This window comes from Idiotropiscis lumnitzeri, chromosome 17 (assembly GCF_059441095.1).
Source record: "Idiotropiscis lumnitzeri isolate Australia: NSW breed Sydney's pygmy pipehorse chromosome 17, RoL_Ilum_1.0, whole genome shotgun sequence".
Taxonomy (NCBI): domain Eukaryota; kingdom Metazoa; phylum Chordata; class Actinopteri; order Syngnathiformes; family Syngnathidae; genus Idiotropiscis; species Idiotropiscis lumnitzeri.
This window is the reverse complement of record NC_142407.1, coordinates 13,392,305-13,410,158: the sequence shown is the minus strand read 5'-3', so window position 1 is coordinate 13,410,158 and position 17,854 is coordinate 13,392,305. Positions and strand designations below refer to the sequence as shown.

Sequence of the window (17,854 nt, the reverse complement as noted above, 5' to 3'; positions counted from 1 at the left end):
TGGGAAAGCAACTAAATATGCGATAGAACTTTGATCCAAATGGCACTATTCAATTCAATACCTCCAGAATCGGGTTGGACTGGAGGAGGCGGTCTCCGAGGTTGGTCATGTGATGATTAGTGGGGCAGCTGACAGCATAGTAGAGGAGAATCTTCTTGGAAGTTTCCGTTTTGCCTGCACCGCTTTCACCTGATATGAGGATACACTGATCCTTCCACGTGGTCCGCATGGCCCGGTACGTGTTGTCTGACACTCCGTATCTGAGTTCAAAGCAATTCGATACAATTAGTTGATTGTCAACAATTTTTGGACAGGGCAGTGTTCAAGAGTAACACTAAAAAGCAGGAGCACAGCACTCGTGACAATCAGCTGAACTCTTTCGATAAAGGTAGAACGGTCATGTCATTAGGTACATACAAGATTTGTAAAAATAAGACTCACATGTGTGGCGATATTTCATAGAAGCTGACGCCTCGGTAACGTTCCATCTGCGCTTTGGAGTAAATCTCGAGCTCTTTGTAGGGGTTCACCGACACCAGCACCGAACCGATGTAAGTCTGCGTGAAAAGAGTCACAGAATGAAACCGGGGCATTCCGACGTCACTCCAAAGCAACATTCCGAGAGCTATTGTTGTTCTATGAGAATCTGAATTACATAGATGAGGTTTTCTCTGAAGCGCCGTCTCAGGTTCTCGATAAAAGCTGCCTCGCTGTTGTGGTTCTCCAGTAGGACAAAATCCTGGACTCCAACCCTGTCACGGGCGGTCAAGGTGCTCTCCATCACCAAGCGCACCCGTCCTTCAACGTCCACCTCCTGTGGAGGGGAAAGATTGTAATTACACCATTTTGACACAAGAGGGCGCGCCGGGACCGTTCCTATTTTATCACCACTATTAAAAGCCTTGAAGGAATTTAAACAGAATTAATAATAAATAAAAACAATAATATGAAAACATTATGAAAATAATTTGACTAAGATTAAAACGTTAAAAAAATAATGATTGTTTGATTGGAAAAAGGGTTTGCCGTGACATAAATGTTTGTTAAAAACATGTTTTCCCATTGGAAGCAATAACATTTTTACCCACATTTTTTTTTTTTTACATTTGACACCCCCCCCCTAAAAAAAAACTAACTTTGTGCAAGTAATAAGATCTCACGCTAAGTATGAAGACATTTCCACGCAATCTATTCCAAAACGATCTCTCTTCTTGATTCTAAACTCATAGAAAACGACTCAACATTTACTGAGCACATCTCTAAACAACACTCCACACTTCTACCGTGAAGCGTGTGGACATGTCCACCTTCATGTGACGACAAAGCGAGAATTTAGTGGGCTGCGGTGACATTCTCTGTGGCCACAGTGCAAAATATCGCACGCACACACAACCGCAGCGACATGCAACGGAAAGGGGGAAACATTTGTCCGATTGGAATGCTCACTGACGATTAATATTTGAAAAGTGCATCATTGCACATTAAGGGGCTTGTCGATGCGGAGTTGCCTTCGAAGGTTTTGCTTTGGAAGCCTTGACACTTCACTTGACAATGTAACATTGGAACATATTTTGCGTGTTATGACAATGGAAGCACCGAAAGTAGCAAATAAAAGATTAGACTCTCTTCTTTTGTCAGAAAAAAAAGTTTGTTTTCACCTTATTGCTTTTTTTTTTTTAATTGCAAATCAGCTGTTAAATGTGTTGGTTTCATCCAAATCACCCATTTCGAACCAAAAATGCAGAAAGCAAGCTTTTTGTGATGTTATTTTTATGACATCTGATTCTCTTAGTTTTATGTTTTAACCTTAAACGAGAATAGCGATTAACAGCTTGAATCAAGCACTTGGACTGTTTTTTTTTTTGCTCGTTGTTAAGTTCGGTGCTACCTTTTAGTGCTCCGAACAAATAGTTTTGCTTGAAACGAGCGACGGCTCGGGAGTCGGCTCACTCGTAAGACAAGGTCCTACGGTACATTTAGGCATAGAAATTCCTTCTCCTTGACCACTTTTCTACCTCTGAATGCACTCGATTCACTTCTTAACACGATCTTCTTCGATTTGTACCCCCCCCCCGCGGATTTGGTATAAACAGCTCCAAAAGCATAAACAGCAAGTTGAGAGCACAACAAAGGGGCTCCACTTCTCCTCTTACGGCGAGTGTCGCTCTCAGGGGGCTCATTGGACTGCTTCGGCTCGGTAAAAGGCCTTTAGAGTATTCATCGGGAAATCCTTGCGAAAACAAGAGGACAACAGTGGAAGGTGGCCAAGTTGCGAGAGCAAAGGAAAGTCAGCAAAAGTTGATGGCGGCCACTCCTCGCCGCTTCACCTTGGAGTATTGTTCTCTCATTCCTGCAGGTGGGCTCCCGACAGATGTGATTAACGCTCGGCTGTCAGATTTTCCAAAGAACACAACGAAGGAATGTTCGGGGTCAGGATTGGAGCAGGCGGTGGGAGGATGCCATGGAGTCTTTTGTTGCTGTGTGGCAATAGCAGCGTGTTTTGAGATGAAACATGGGGGATGCGCGGAGCGTTAAGTCTTATAAACAAGGACAAAAATTGTAAGGCGTCAAGACCGATTTTCTAATGACTCTGACATTGCAAATATTTTGGGGGGAGAATTTCAGACCAAAGAGAAGTCACGTAGGTATGCATCTCCTCAGAAAACATACCTCAGTACAAGACTGCACAGAGCCATATCGCCATTGGCGATAACAATCTGGCTCTGCTTTCAAATAATCTCTCATTCGCCACATTGAACACGTCCGAAGTCACTTTTGCGGATGTGCATCAACTATCATCTCATTTTTTTTATTCCAACTTGAAAAGGGGCCAGTTCAACAACAGCGTTGCCAGGCAACCAAACTATTTTGTGTCATCAAACAACACAGCAAACATTGTTTTCGATCTTTCTCCAGTCACGAGTTTGGATTTCAACTTTCATCACCGCAACAAGTCGAAGTCGACTCGAAATGGTGAAAACAAATGTTCCCGATTGCAGAAACGCGCGAGGCTTCAAAGAAATGAACTGGAGAAGAAAACTTTGTAGCTTTTGAACAGCATGACAGGCCGGGCGAGCAAATGGGTGGCGTGGCTTTTAATCGGAATCATCTGAGAGTTGCGCTTGTTTGCTCTGACCTCCCAGTAAGACTCAACTAAACTTTGCGTCCAGATCATCTTCCTTATTTGGGGAGGTTTGATGCGACCACAGCTGGATGCAAGCTAGCATTGTGACTCATCTGACGCTAAATGCTCCTTAAAAAAAACACAAAAAAACGAAACACTGCGCCACGTTTATACAAGCACATAACGCCCTTTTTTTTTTTTTATCTTCATGACCACAATGCTCGAGTTTAATATGCCGTTTAGTAGGCAGTGCGCAGAATGACATGTCAAAACGTGGTCGAGCGACTCTTACCCTGCCCTGGTACCTCATCTTGCTTGCCAAAGGATGAAGTGCTGGTTCCCTCGCTGGGCTGGAGCTCCTCCTCTCATGTGAAGCAGACCCGTCAAGTAGAACCTCACCTCCAGCGTTAGCCAAGGGCACTTTAATGTCTTCTGTCCTTCACTTTCTCTCAGTCTTTCTACACGTCCGTCGTCCTTCTGCACGTGAGGAGAAAAAAAAAAAAGCACTCAAGCCAAAAAGGTTCCTCGTTTAAACCCTTCAATTCAAACTTGCCTGTAAGGGTTCAGATATTTACGTGTGCCCCCCCCAAAAACCCTTCAGCCGCTCGCTTCCAATGCGTGCTGCGTGAAACAAGAGCAGGAACTCCACTCACACGTCACAAGTGGGTTGCAAAAGAAGAAAAAAGAGAGAGAGAGAGAGAGAGAGAGAGAGAAAACATGGGAAAGTATGCTGCTGTGAGTCATTCAAAAGGCAAGCCAAGGAGTGGAAAAAGTTACTAGCAGCTCCAAAATAAAGAGTAACCACTCTGCTGCTACAAAAAAAAAGAAAAAAAAAGATGATGAGCTCTTGAAACATTCTTTCCCTCCCAGTTGCGTTTGTTCCCTCCCCTTTTCTCCCTCAAGCTGAGGCAGATTCAAATAGGACGTGAGCTCAGGACTTCTTCTTCTTCCAGTAGGCACACCGGCGTACTTTGTGTCATTTTTTACAGGAAGGGAAATGACATTTTCATGCAACAATATCATGAAAACGTTATCAGAGTAAGAAGCTAACAAGCAATAAAAAAAATTCACCCCTCCATTTTTACCATATACGGTCCAGTCACACGGTTCCCTTATCTTCATGTTTGCCACTGTCGCATTCCACCAAATTCTGCTCATTCAATTTTCAAAAGAAATTCCTACAATGAGACAATGGTTAAGCGTTTGTTGGCCATGCGGAAAACGTGATCAGCATTGTTTTGCTTTTCCATTTCCAGTCTCCTGAGAAACAATTCTGGATTGGAGATGATGTCATCCATAAATTAGACTCCAGCGTGGCAACGTTGTGTTCACATTCTTCTGGAATGATCCCACACATCGAACCGTCGTGTCTTTCCGTGGGCTGCCACGTTTTATTTGCACCTTTATGAGATGCGGCACAAACTCGAAAGAACTTGACCAAAATATTCAGGAAAAATAAGTGTCTCAATTTAGAGTTTGAACAACTTCATGCGCCTTTTAAAACATAATTTTTTTTTTACATTTCAATATAAACAGTGGTCAATTATGACACTTAGATGATGATAAGGAAAGGGAAAATGTGAACTAAAAATGCAGGTCCAGTCCAAAAAAAAAATTTTAATTGCGGCAGTTGAACTCGGATTACAGGACTTCTATTTTATTGGCTTCCCGAAAAGAATTGCATTTGTCTTTTGAGTTTCCCCTGTTTCTGTCCGACATTACACCTACTCTATAGTGTATATAATAGTGATAGACCGATTATCAGGGCCGATATTTGTCATTTTGCCAATTATCGCCATCTGCCTTTTTTTTTTTAACTTTCAAGGTTGATAATTAAACGCTGGTTTATTTTGGCTCACTGCAGCACACTTCTCTCACTCTCTCTGCTGTGCTGGTGGCCTTGCCTGCAGAAGCAGATTGGCCCGCGCACTTTTTGTTAGACTTTTTAAGTTGTCTATTCTATAAAAAACTTTAACATGTTGTAAGTCACTAAAGTTGCGTTAAGGCAATTAAATTAGATCAAGTTTTGGAGTAGCTGTTTTTCTAAATTTTGACACCATTTTACTCCACACATTGGACATTTGAGAGGTGTATCATTCACCGTTGTTTTCCAGATGTGCTCGTGCTCCTATTTCGGTCTAGCAGTTCCTGTGTGAATGGGATTTCCTTCCTTGCGCTTTCCTGATGTTCAAGATTTTCCTTCATGGCCTGCCACCGGCAATGGCAAACGACTGCTTCCACTTCAAGCTGTGTCGTCGCGATCTGGATGAAGTTTTGAAATGTTCCAAGGCGAGATCTCTTGTGCGATATTGTTAGGACTCAATGAATAAAAGACGGGACAAACAAACCCGACTTTGATTTTCACATGATGGTATCCGCAGCTCAAAAACTAATTCCAAACATGTGAACTATAATTGAAGGAATTCAGAACTGCAAGTACAAACAACTGATGGTGCAAACGGTCAGCCTGCTGGTTTTTGTCTTCTTTTAGTCTGCAGAGGTTGCGTGACTCAACACTGCAATCATAGTGGGGTGACTTTTAGGGCCGGGTGGAAAATGGGAGGGATTCTTACCTCTCTTTCTGCATCTATTTGGTCAAACACACACACACACACACGTTCACACACACGTTCACACGCACGAACGCACGCACGCAAACGTCTACCTGTCTGTCTTTCTTCCTGTCCCATCAGCCGATCATGTTGCAGCGTGCACGCTTGGATGTGCAGCCTCCACCACCGGGTATTCTGCCTGCTCTATTGTCCATCTGTGCTGAGCTCAGTCAGCAGCCATCTGCTGTCACTTTCACCCCTTCCTCACCTTTGCCACCTCTCACTGCCCCATATCCGTGTTACAACTCGCACAAAGCTCACTTGATTACTAGAGAACAGTAGGTGAGATATAAGTCGGAGGAATGAATAAGACTACATTTTAACTTTTAGATGTAGAAAGTGGAGTCAATACCACGAGAATAACAGTTACTCCCTGATCAGCGAGACTAATTTATCACAAGATGAACTCATCTGGTATGTAAGTGGTGGTCAAAGGCGCCGCCTAGCGGAAGCAATATCAATATCACATAATGAATTTTGAAAACAAAAATAATTTTCAAAAATAGTGTAAAATAAGCAAATGAATAAATATTTGATTATTGTTATTTTTTTTTAAACAAGGGGCTTCCAACAGTGCGGTCGTGGGCCACCAGTGACACATCCCTGACCACGAGTATGCCTAATTTGGCCTGTTTAAAACTTGAATTTCACAACCCTTATATGAGTATATACATTTTCCAAAACCATATTTTTTCCATATCGTGTGATCAATATAGAGTTAAATTACGAAACACAAAGACATGAACATAACATTTTGAAGTTGGTCAACCACCCAGCAATAGAATTAAAACGTCGATGCTGCCCCCTCGTGGATAAACGAGTAGCATGCATTTTGCATGATGTAACTCCAGTATAGTAATTGAACGTAATGTTGGGAAAATTACGTTGGCGATTGTAAGTTTTTTTTTTTTTTTAGATCCAACGGAAATTAAACTTTTTTTCCTTTTTGAGGGCGTTTAATCATAAAGGAGAAAGGTAGACATTTGAGTGAGAGGGCGTAGGTCTTACAACAATCAATGAAAATATGATATACGTATGTGCAGAATACTTTTCATTTGAAATACTCTGAGTGAGTGAAAGGAGGCGATGTGTGTCGCTACCAGGTTAAAAAAAAGGATGCCTTCACGCTTTGGGAGTGACGCAGCGCGCAGTTGTGTCGCGGGCTCGCCAGCTGCTAGCTTAGCCGTGCTGCAGTAGTGTGCGGGCGCCGCTGGGTGAGTCCCTCTCTCCGCCGCCTCTGCATCCACTGCTCCGCTCTCCCGAAGAAAAGAAGAGGAGGACTGGGTCCGGGGAGGAGGAGGGCCCCCACTGCCGCTGCCGCTGCCGCTGCCGCTGCCGCCATTATCGGAACGCTGCTTTAAATCGCACTTTCACACACGCAATCTGCTCTTCAAAGCGGGACGTGAACGCTCCTGAACGCCCCGTGGATGCTTTGCCGGAGACGAAACGGCTGATCGATTGCAACCTCCTGGCTTGTTTTGTGTGAGGCGTGTGCGGCCGGCCCAGCATTAAATGTGCACAACAATGGACACAATAATGAGTGAAAACGAAGCAACGTGGTGAAACCAGCAAAGGGAAAGCTTAGTTGGATTTTTTTTTTTAATTATTTTTTTTGCAAACCAGGATTTCATTGGAAGCAAAAAAAAACGTCTGCTTAAACAAGATCGGATTGTTCTCTTTTTGTGTGGATATTTATTGCCTTTTCAGTGGTTTTCAATTACAACAACGGTGATGCCGAAGAGGAGAAGGCAAGCACGGGTAAATAAACTCGATCTAACGAACACAATGGCACCAAGTGTAAATGGAATAAGGTGTGTGATGTTTTTGTGTGCCTTTTGTGCGGTTGCACATCAGGCGGCTGGGCTGCGGCAAGCTGGCCTGACAGATGCAGCAAGAGAAAGGGACACATGCGATGGTATGCACGCCCTCTTCTTATTTATGGCTTTAGTGCACCGGCGAGTGCTCGTGCAGACAGCTGGCTAAATAAAGCACCTTTTATACGTGCTATGTGTGTCCTAGTGGAGGCACACTAGCCTACATTTCGTGAATGCTTCTGCAATCTCATTATGTAGACAGCAGAAGAAAGCAGGCCTGGGGTGCTCAGCCCCTCTGTGACTGGCTACTCATGTCAATCCTTGGCAAAAAAAAAAGGGATGGCCAGCAGTACGAAACGTCACGAAATGAAGTCGATTATGTCTGGATGAGACAGCCCAGGTTGCATTGGGAAGCGGCGCAATTGCATTTTGGATGTCAGGCCTAGCCCAGCTGAGCAATGTGGACTGCTAATAGTTGCTACTAAATGGCTCTTCTCTGTACTGAATTTGTTATCCTGATTGACTACAACGACTCCGACAGCTTCGGAATAATATCCATAATATGCAGACATCAGGAATCAATGTTTACCCGCAATACTTTGCCCCATAGCTCCAATTATTTGGCCCTGAAATTGAAATAAAAAGTGTGTGCCATGTAACGCGGCAGGCAGAATATTTGGCCCAAAAAAGTCTAATTTCATGCCTTATTAAGCATTAAGCAAGTCAAGTTTGCCCCCCCCCCAAAAAAAAAAATGTAGTGAAATGTCTTTTGCTGAACTCAACGAAAATATATTTCAAGTTCCTAGTGTACCTGGTTGAATTCCAAAATCATGACAATAGCAAGCAATTGATTTATTTCTCAAGTAAATACGGCACTGATGAGCCTGGAATTATTCATGTGCTGGCCACATTTTGAGTTACTGCGAATTGTATTGAGAGAATATTAAAAATATTGGCATGCAGACCAGTGAAATAAGGAATTTAATCATCATCCAAATGATAAAAAAAATGTCTTCATGTTTTACTTGTATGTAATCAGTATGAGCTGGGTCCATTCGTTCATCGCATCAATGAGTTTCCGATGCACTCAAAATGAATCAAAAATGCAAATTGGTGTTTTCCAATTGAAATGACATTAGAAAGCAACAGGAACCATAAATGAATAAAATAGTTTGCTTGTGAGCAAGCAGAACCATTCAACGTGATTTTGGTCTATTCAAGCATAACGTAGCATTCTTATCAACAATTTATTTCAATCATATTACCTCATTTATTTAATTTTATTTTATTTTGGACAGTCCACTGACTTACAATGGACCGGCGTGTGATTATTTTAGTGATCCATATTGTTCGTCTTTGTCAAGCTCTTTTTACCGTTTTTTTTTTTCCTTTCTCGATTTTTAGTGTAGCAATTAAAATCCGTCAAGGAGAAATTCAACTTACACTCTGCCGCATATTTTGTGTTGCACACCACACATTCATTTGTGTTTTAATGAGCCACATGTTTGAAATGTGCATTTTCTGAAAGTTCTTGCAGAGCTTTAGCATAATTTTGAGTGCGAGTGTGTTGATGTGATGCGTCTAAATATTGATTACGTCATTTATGGTGACAATAACAATCAGTTCTGGAGGAGACAATGTGATTTTTAGGGCGCACCACTCCCTTCCTGGTCCCTCCCAGTTACCAAGATGGTCAGACCATCGCTGGTGTTTGGTTGACTCTCATCGGGTTTTGAGGCTCTTGAATTGTGTCAAAGTGGAACGTAGGAACTCTGATGAGTACCAGATGACGTTGTTGTGTGGTATGTGTAGCTTTCATTTTGGGCGTCTATATCCGTCAATGGCAGTGAATGAGTTTGAATGGTTGAGAGAGCGATGTTAGAGCTACATTCCAAAATGATGTCTAATCTTTGCCCCATCGTTTCCTTTTCCAAGTTTTACCGTGTTGACGCTCTCAATGTTAAAATGGTGTGACTGTTTGTCCAATTAAAACGGCTAAAGTTGTCCCAACCCCATTTTTCTTACAGGACCTGACATTTAAAGGGGCTGAAGAAAGCGCCATCTTCACATATCATTACTCCGCTTCTTAAATTCCAAATCGATTGCCACCGGAAGGAAGTGAAATTTGAGCCCATCAACAAGTTTATGGACAAACCCTCAAGCCCACTTTTTTGCACAGTGCCCGTTTATGGCAGGATGATCGTCGGTCGATTATGATGGCGAAAAAGCAAGATGTCCGCTTCCCCATTTACAACCTCATTGTGGTGGGTTTGTCTGGTACGGAGAAAGAAAAAGGACAATGTGGGGTTGGAAAGTCGTGCCTGTGTAATCGCTACGTCAGGCCCAGCGCGGATGACTTCTACTTGGACCACACGTCCGTGTTGAGCACCAGTGACTTCGGGGGTCGGGTGGTTAACAATGATCACTTTCTGTTTTGGGGGGAGGTCTCGCGACTTCTGGAGGAAGGACCTGAATGCAGGATGCATGTCGTGGAGCAAACGGAATTCATTGACGACCAGACATTTCAGCCACATCGTAGCACGGCCATGCAGCCGTATATCAAACGGGCGGCCGCAACCAAGTTGGCGTCGGCAGAGAAGCTGATGTACTTCTGCACCGATCAGTTGGGCCTCGAGCAAGACTTTGAGCAAAAGCAAATGCCTGAAGGCAAGCTGCAGGTCGACGGTTTCCTGCTCTGCGTTGACGTCAGCAGGGGCATGAACCGCAACTTTGATGACCAGCTGAAGTTTATCACCAACCTCTACGGTCACCTCAGCAAGACGAAGAAACCCACCGTGTTAGTCCTCACCAAGTGTGATGAAGGAGTTGAGCGCTACATCAAAGATGCGCACACCTTCGCTATCACGAAAAAGAGTCTACCTGTCGTCGAGACGTCTGCTCGTTCCAATATAAACGTGGACCTTGCCTTCCTCACCTTGGTTCAGCTTATTGACAAAAGCAGAGGCAAACCCAAGATCATCCCCTATTTTGAAGCACTAAAGCTCCAGAGTCAGCAAATCGCTTCGGCCAAGGATCGCTACGAATGGCTCATCAACCGGATCGTGAAGAATCATAATGAAACCTGGCTGAACACCAGTCGGCGCATGAACACCTCGCCGGAATACAAAGAATATGTTTTCTTGGAGGGGACGGCGAAATGCAAGAAGCTGTTTCAACAGCACGTCTACCGTCTGAAGCAGGAGCACATTGAGCGTCGGCGTAAAATCTACCTAAGCACACTTCCTCTTGCACTTAGTTCTTTGGTGCCCGATCTGGACGAAATAGACCAGCTCAGTTGGTCTGGTGTTCAGAAGGTTCTCGAGTCCAAGCAGCACTTTGACCACTGGTTTGTTGTTCTGGAGGACTCTCCTTGGGAGGACACGTCTCACATCGACAACATGGAAGATGAGCGCATCCCGTCGGACCTTCTGGAGACGGACGAAGCGGAGGAATTATTCAATGCCCACCTGGAGCATTTACGTAACGAATGCAGACGTGCAGAGATGAGGCTGGAGTTTAAACACAAGCTCGCGTCTTCTCCCTTTGTCACACCCGGCCGACCCTGGGAGGAGGCTCGCAGCTTCATCATGAATGAAGAGTTCTACCAGTGGCTCGAGGAACCGGAGTACTTGGACCTTTACAACCGACATCAAAAGGAGATCATTGACCGTGCCAAGGAGGACTTCCAGGAGCTGTTGCTGGAGTATTCCGAGCTTTTTTATGAACTTGAAGTGGATGCCAAGCCAAGTAAAGAGAAGATGGGCGCGATTCAGGAAGTGTTGGTGGAAGAGCAGAGGTTCAAGGCGTTGCAAAAGCTTCCAGCCGAAAGAGACGCTCTGGTGTTGAAGCATATCCACTTTGTGTATCACCCTACGAAGGAGACGTGCCCTTGCAGTCCCCGCTGCGGCGACTCGAAGATCGAACAACTCCTGGCTTCCCGTTTCCCCACAAGTTATCCCTTTTTTGACGTAAAAGCTCATTTCGGGGATACAAAGGCTGACAGAATCAATCTTGTCATCCTGGGAAAGGATGGACTGGCCCGAGAATTTGCCAATGAGATTCGGGCTCTGTGCACAAACGATGATTGGTACGTGTTAGACGGGAAGATGTATGAGCTGACGCTGCGGCCCATTGAGGGCAATGTGCGTCTTCCTGTAAATTCTTTCCACACGCCAACGTTCACACCGCACGGATGTCTGTGTCTGTATAACTCAAAAGAATCCCTCTCCTATGTGATTGAAAGCCTCGAGCGTCTGAGGGAATCGACACTGGGTCGAAGGGACAGCCAGCTCGCGCAGCTGCCGACGTCACTTCTCTTAGTCACCAAAAGAGGCGTAGGCTCCTACGTGGATGTCGGTGGAGAAACCGCCTTAAACCTCATCACCCAGGGCCAGCAAGTTGCAAGGAGGCTTCAGTGTAGCTTCTTAGATCCTGCGTCTCCTGGTGTCGGCTACGGCCACAATGTCAGTGAGTCACAAATCAACCAGGTGCTAAGGGGCCTGCTGGATATTCGGCGGAGTACTTGCTTTAGTAGCAGCTCCCCTCCGCCACTCCCCGAGCCCCTGGGTGTGAGAGAATCTCCTCATCAGCCAGCCCCGGAGGCAGATCTTCGCATTGTCATGTGCTTAATGTGCGGTGACTCGTACGACTTTGAGCAGCTGCTGTCTCCGTTCCTGATGCATCAACACTGCAGGCCCATGTCAAACAGCGGCACCTCCGTATTGCTCGAGCAGACCGTCGCCGGACATAAGCTCGCCATCGAGCTCTCCGTCCTCTCGTATCACGCCTCCTTCACTTTACGGAAGAGCAGGCTGGTACACGGCTACTTTGCGGTGTATTCTGTCTCCCGAAAAGCGTCCCTGGAGACGCTGTGCGCGTTCTTGTGTGAGGTCCAGGACATCATCCCAGTGCAGCTGCTGGCAGTCGGGGATAGCCAGGCCGAGCTGACGGAGAGCGACTACGCCCGGGAGCAGCAGATCCAAGGAGAGGAACTAGCCCATGAGATTGAAGGCCGTTTCAATAGTGTGGTTTGTGGCTCCGGCGGCGTCGTGGGAGGCCTGCACCGGATCGAGATGTTCCATCCCTTCCTCATGGAGGTGGTGGAGAAGCGCAACATTGTGGAAGCCACGCACATGTACGACAACGTTGCCGAAGCATGCACCAATGAAAATGTGTACTCCCCCCGCTGCAGTTCTCCCAGCACTGTCACCATGTTCCTGGATTCAGAAGACGACGTTGAACCTTCCCCTCCGTACTATGACGGCACTTTAACCTCTCACCACGGCGGCTTTAGCCTGCACGACTTGGACTCCAATGACATCTCTCTTATCTCTGACATGAGAGACCTCGAGAACAAGCTAAACAACAAGGTGCCCCCCCACGTAAGAGTTAAACCTGGCGTCACGTTCGACTTTCGAAAAGTCAGCCGAAACCCATACATGGACACCGTCGGTCACCGGCGCTCGCTGCCATCAGCCGTCACGTGGGTACCCGGGGGCGACGTGGGCTACGACCCCTCGGACTACGCCGAACCAATGGATGCCGTTTGTAAGCCTCGCCCCAACAATGACGAGATCATCTACTCTGTGCCGCATGACAGCACGCAAGGAAAGATAATCACCATCCGCAACTCCAATCGAATGCACTCCAACGGCAACGGATCCGACAGCGAGGCAGACAGCAGCTCTCTGGAGCGACGGAGGAAATTCTCGGCGGCGGGCGTCAAGCCCCGCCTGTACCGCGACCGCTCCAAGCGGCTCGGCAAGTTCAGCAGCTTCCGCACCAGCTTCATTGGCAGCGACGATGAGATGGGAGCGCTCCCAAAGTCCAAGGAAGATGACTTTGGGACATTGAAAGGTGAAAGTCTGGTCAATGAGGAGAATGAGGACCCCAAGAAGAGGAATATTCTGAAGAGTCTTCGACGAACAGCCAAGGTGTGCATTTAACCCTTTCTCTTCTAGTATTGAATTAGTTTCATGTTGCCATTTGAACCTCCGTCTTTCTTTCCCTTTTCAGAAATCAAGACCAAAGCCCCGTCCAGCAATCCCCAAGCCCATGGAAAGCAACTATTTTGGGGTACCCTTAGCCAATGTGGTGTCCCCAGAGAGACCTATTCCACTCTTCATTGAGAAGTGCGTTCGCTTCATCGAGACCACAGGTAGGTGCTTTTGTGAACCTTTACATCCGATCGCATCATTATGTGAACATGCACACACTCCAATGAGGTGCAGTGCAAGAACACTTCTTGTGTGTGTCTTGTATTGGACCAGTTTTTTTTTTTTTTTTAAATATTGAAATTTTTTTGGAAGTGATAGACCGATATGCTTTCTTTTTTCAGGGCCGATACTGATTATTAGTAGTCATGGAGGCCAATAACCGATATTTTAAGCCGATATTCATTTGTTTAAAAAAACAAAAAACAAAAGTTAAATGGTGTCAAAATTTTGAAATATAAAAACTCCAAAACCTGACTTGGTTTAAATGCCTCTAACCATCTGTTTATTAAACAGCTTTAGTGATTTACAACATGTTAAAGCTTTTCTAGATCTTGGTGCATGTGACTCGAGGTGAAAAAGCAAACAGGAAGCTTACTGCTGATTGGCTGCCACCCACTGCACAAGGAACCAATCAGATGGTGTTGTGGGCGGGCCAATCTGCTTCTGCGGGCAGGGCCACCAGCATGGCGGAATAGAAAGAGAAAGAGAGAGAGCGAGAGAGAGAAAAGTGTGCTGCAGCAGGCCAAATGAAACCATCTTATAATTAATCTGCCTTGAGAGTTAAAAAATGGCTGATGCCCATAATCGGCAAATTACCAAATATCTGCCCCGATAATCGGCCTGGCCGATAATCGCTCTATCACAATTTTTTTTTTTTTATTACCTGCATCTTTCCTTGCTTTACCTGCTCAGGTCTAAACACAGAAGGTTTGTACCGTGTTAGTGGCAACAAGTCTGAAATGGAAAGCATGCAGAGGCAGTTTGAACAAGGTGAGTTCCCAAAGACAGATGATTGCATTGCCTCTTATGTTTCATTTTGAGCTCCTTAACACCTGCTCTTGTTGTGCAGACCACGGATTAGACCTGGTGGAGAAAGACTTCTCCATAAACACTGTGGCTGGAGCCCTTAAGAGCTTCTTCTCCGAGCTGCCTGAGCCGCTGGTGCCTTGCGCTCTGCAGGCGGACCTCCTCGATGCTTTCAGTAAGCAAACACTGCTGGGCAGGGAGGGTCTTGACTCTGACATAAAAGCACAATTCCTGTAGGGTGGGGCAGCTTTTAACATTTATTTTCCTGCGTGTTGACGCTGATGATGATTCAGTGATAGTGCAAAGAAGCTTCTTGAAAACAAATCAATGCTGTAAATGGCAAATCCTAAATGTTGACTTTGAATGCAGAAATCACTGACAGAGAACAGCGGCTGTACACCATGAAGGATGTCCTGAGGAGGTTCCCCAGGGAGAATTATGATGCCTTCAAATATGTCATGAGCCACTTACACAAGTAAGTTCCATGTGAGAAGTTTATTAGCTTAGTACTGTGCCTCTTGATTGTGCATCACAACCTGCGTGTGTTCATCAGGGTGAGCCAGCTGAGCAGGCTGAATCTGATGACCAGCGAGAACTTGTCCATCTGCTTCTGGCCCACGCTCATGCGACCGGACTTCACCACCATGGACGCCCTGACGGCCACGCGCACCTACCAGACAATCATCGAGATCTTCATCCACCAGTGTGCATTTTTCTTCTACAACCAGCCTCTCATCGACTCCCCCACGGGGCTCGGGGGGCTCCCGGCCTCGCCCACCACCACCCTCGGCGGGAGCTCGGCCTACTCCTGCTACCGCTCCTCTCCTCCGCACATGGGCGCACATTTCAGCCCCCTGCAGCAGCAGTCGCCGCCCACCACCCCCCAGTCCCCTCTGCAGTCCCTCCTCCCACCCTTGCACCAGCATGCCCACCCTCACCCTCACCCTCACCACTCTCCTGCTGAACAGGAGACACTGTGAGACGATGAAGCCGCGTGTGCCTGGGATGCGCCCTGGAACCTCACCGCCGACACACATACATGAAGAAAACGTCATGGCGAATTATGGCGAGGGGGGGGGGGGGCTTAAGGGGGAAGTGCGCCTCCAACCTCACGCTATCGTGTTTGAGGGCTGCCTGGAATCGGACTTCATGAAAGCTGGAAGACATTTGTGGCTGCCATGTTTTTTTTTTCTGTTGTTCTTCCTGGTGAAAGTACTGGCACTGGATTTGTTGACCCTCTCGCTCCTTTGGGGTGAAAATTTGCGCCCTCTAGTGGAGGCTTTGGGGGGCTCGTTTCATTAGTGGGTGGGGGGTGGTTAAGGGTTCAGGCTTAAACATCCAGGGATGCACTTTAATGTTCACTGTTGTTGTTTTTTCTGACAAACTGTGTTGAATTTTATTTTATTTTTTAATTTTTACAGCTCAGCCATACCCATTGCCTCGACAGAACAGAGCTCTGGCAGATCAAACTTTGTTTACATTTACATGAAATGTTTTTCTCTTTTTTGGATATATATATATATATATATATATATATATATATATATATATATCCGCATAGTAATCTGAAGCACTTTCTGATAGTGTAGCGTTACATCTGAATTGTTCCATTTTGCTTGTCGAGTCTGGCATTGTGCAAACGACATCCTCAAATGTAAAAACTTTCCTTGTTTCCATCATCCCAGAGCGTCTCCTGTTCCCCACTCATCCGGCCTCTTGGAATATAGTTTTGGACTTTGTCCCCTTTCTAGCTGTCGCTTGAGCCGCAGTGACGTTTCAGGAAGTTCGGGTTCATTCATGTGGGTCCCATTAAGAAAAGCAGCCATATTTCATCATTTGAAACGACAAGATGCCAATAGTGTCGAATATTCCCTCCAGTTTCCACATTTACCGCTTGAACAATAACATCCAAATGATCTGTGAAAGGCAACGCCACGTGTGAAGTACTTTAGCATATCATCCATTATTAATGAAGATTTGAATGTTGTTGCTGTTTTTTTTCCCTTAAAATTTACAAGACAAAGCTCTGTGTTTCCTGCGGGGACATGTGTGCTAATCACTGGATTCACTGTTTTTTTTTTTTTTTTTTTGTCCTGATCATCTTTGACTGGCACTTAGGAAGCATTGTTCCTCCTACAAGCCCATCATGAAACATAAACTGTAAACACCCAACCGTGACTGCTCATTGCTGTTGAGGGGCAAAAAGTGTTTTTGGGCTGGGGGAGGACACCAGTCAAGTCAGTGGTAGGAAACATTTCTAGTGTGTATTTCGATTATTGAAAGTCCGTTTTTACTATTTTTGGGAGGAAGGGTTCAAGGCCACTTAGTGCATGATTTAAAATAAACACCATGGGAGAGGGATGAAAGACTCTCCCCGTTTGAAAATATCCATTTCGTCCAAGGACAGAAGAAAGGCTTCAAGAGAAACGGCTTATGTATTTCGCAGCAAGAGAAAACCATGAAATTTGTCTGACTGAGCAAATGCTATTTGAAGATGAAGGCCTTATGCGAACTGTATGATAGTTAATAAATTAAATCTTGTAAAATTGTCCATCTTTCTTGTAGTTCATATGTATTATAACAATTATGGAGCTCAGTGAGTATACCTTACCATTTCAGAATCAGAATGCCTTTTATTGTCAATGTACTCAGTGTAGAACAAGATTGGAGAGCTTTTTTTTTTAATAGGAACGTTACATCTCTGCATAACATATTAAAGAAAACAAAATAAATAAGCATAGCTCAATTTACAAAAAAAGGATAACTAACATTTTTAGTCTGTAATGGAAACAAATATGAAATTCAATAATATATATAAAAAACTTTTCATGTATGTTTTTACACTCCAAGTACAGTTTTTTTAAACTAGCAAGTGAGCCCTTTATCTGACTAAAACCTCAGCCTCTGTATTTTTATTTTATTTTATTTTGGAGGTAGCTGCCTCCAAGAACTAGTTCTTGCAGTGCAAAATGTTTGAGAACAAATGCAGAACGAGATTCCCCTCAAACATTACTTTAATACATCCACTTTTGTGTGTGTAGTCCGACTTCAATAAACAGCACTCAAAATGGATCATTTATGACACCACGGCTGGAGAAATAATATAGAGAAAGACACTTACACACTGCTGAGTGTTGCACCACTTGGACTCAAAAAAGAGCTTCTTTTGAAAGGTCCGTCTTGAAAATGTCCTTGCAAGTATCTGCAATCAAATTCACACTTTCCCACTTAGATTTCCGAACGGTCGCCAGTTACGAGTTTCAGGTGTTGATTCCGCATGGC

The 17,854-nt window shown here is 45.1% G+C and overlaps 2 protein-coding genes across 9 annotated transcripts in view; one reads left to right on the top strand and one right to left on the bottom strand.

The window, feature by feature from the left end:
- LOC148320355 (unconventional myosin-Ic-like) overlaps positions 1 to 17,854 on the bottom strand; it is a 25,568-nt gene extending 7,714 nt beyond the window's left edge. For 3 of the 7 annotated variants that reach the window (XR_015839590.1, XM_088279539.1, XM_088279543.1), the window contains exons 1-4: positions 2,154 to 2,391; positions 656 to 814; positions 442 to 557; positions 62 to 260 (exon numbers count right to left, since the gene is read on the bottom strand). Coding sequence is in view for 6 of the 7 variants with exons in the window: in XM_088279539.1 (XP_088135665.1) it covers positions 62 to 260; positions 442 to 557; positions 656 to 814; positions 2,154 to 2,180 (501 nt within the window). In the remaining variant the exon portion in view is untranslated. Of the gene's footprint in view, positions 1 to 61; positions 261 to 441; positions 558 to 655; positions 815 to 2,153; positions 2,392 to 3,416; positions 3,942 to 15,087; positions 15,243 to 17,693 lie in introns of those variants that run through there. The other 4 variants (XM_088279540.1, XM_088279544.1, XM_088279541.1 and 1 more) reach the window with 3 other exon arrangements.
- On the top strand, positions 7,060 to 17,118 carry arhgap35b (Rho GTPase activating protein 35b). 2 transcript variants are annotated; one of them, XM_088279537.1, is made up of 8 exons: positions 7,060 to 7,494; positions 7,591 to 7,651; positions 9,578 to 13,483; positions 13,566 to 13,707; positions 14,459 to 14,536; positions 14,616 to 14,747; positions 14,942 to 15,047; positions 15,126 to 17,118. In XM_088279537.1, exons 3-8 carry the CDS (start codon positions 9,764 to 9,766, stop codon positions 15,550 to 15,552), a joined length of 4,605 nt encoding a protein of 1,534 aa, XP_088135663.1. In that variant the 5' UTR covers positions 7,060 to 7,494; positions 7,591 to 7,651; positions 9,578 to 9,763; the 3' UTR covers positions 15,553 to 17,118. The 2 variants fall into 2 exon arrangements, with proteins under 2 accessions (XP_088135663.1, XP_088135662.1); XM_088279536.1 differs by lacking the exon at positions 7,591 to 7,651.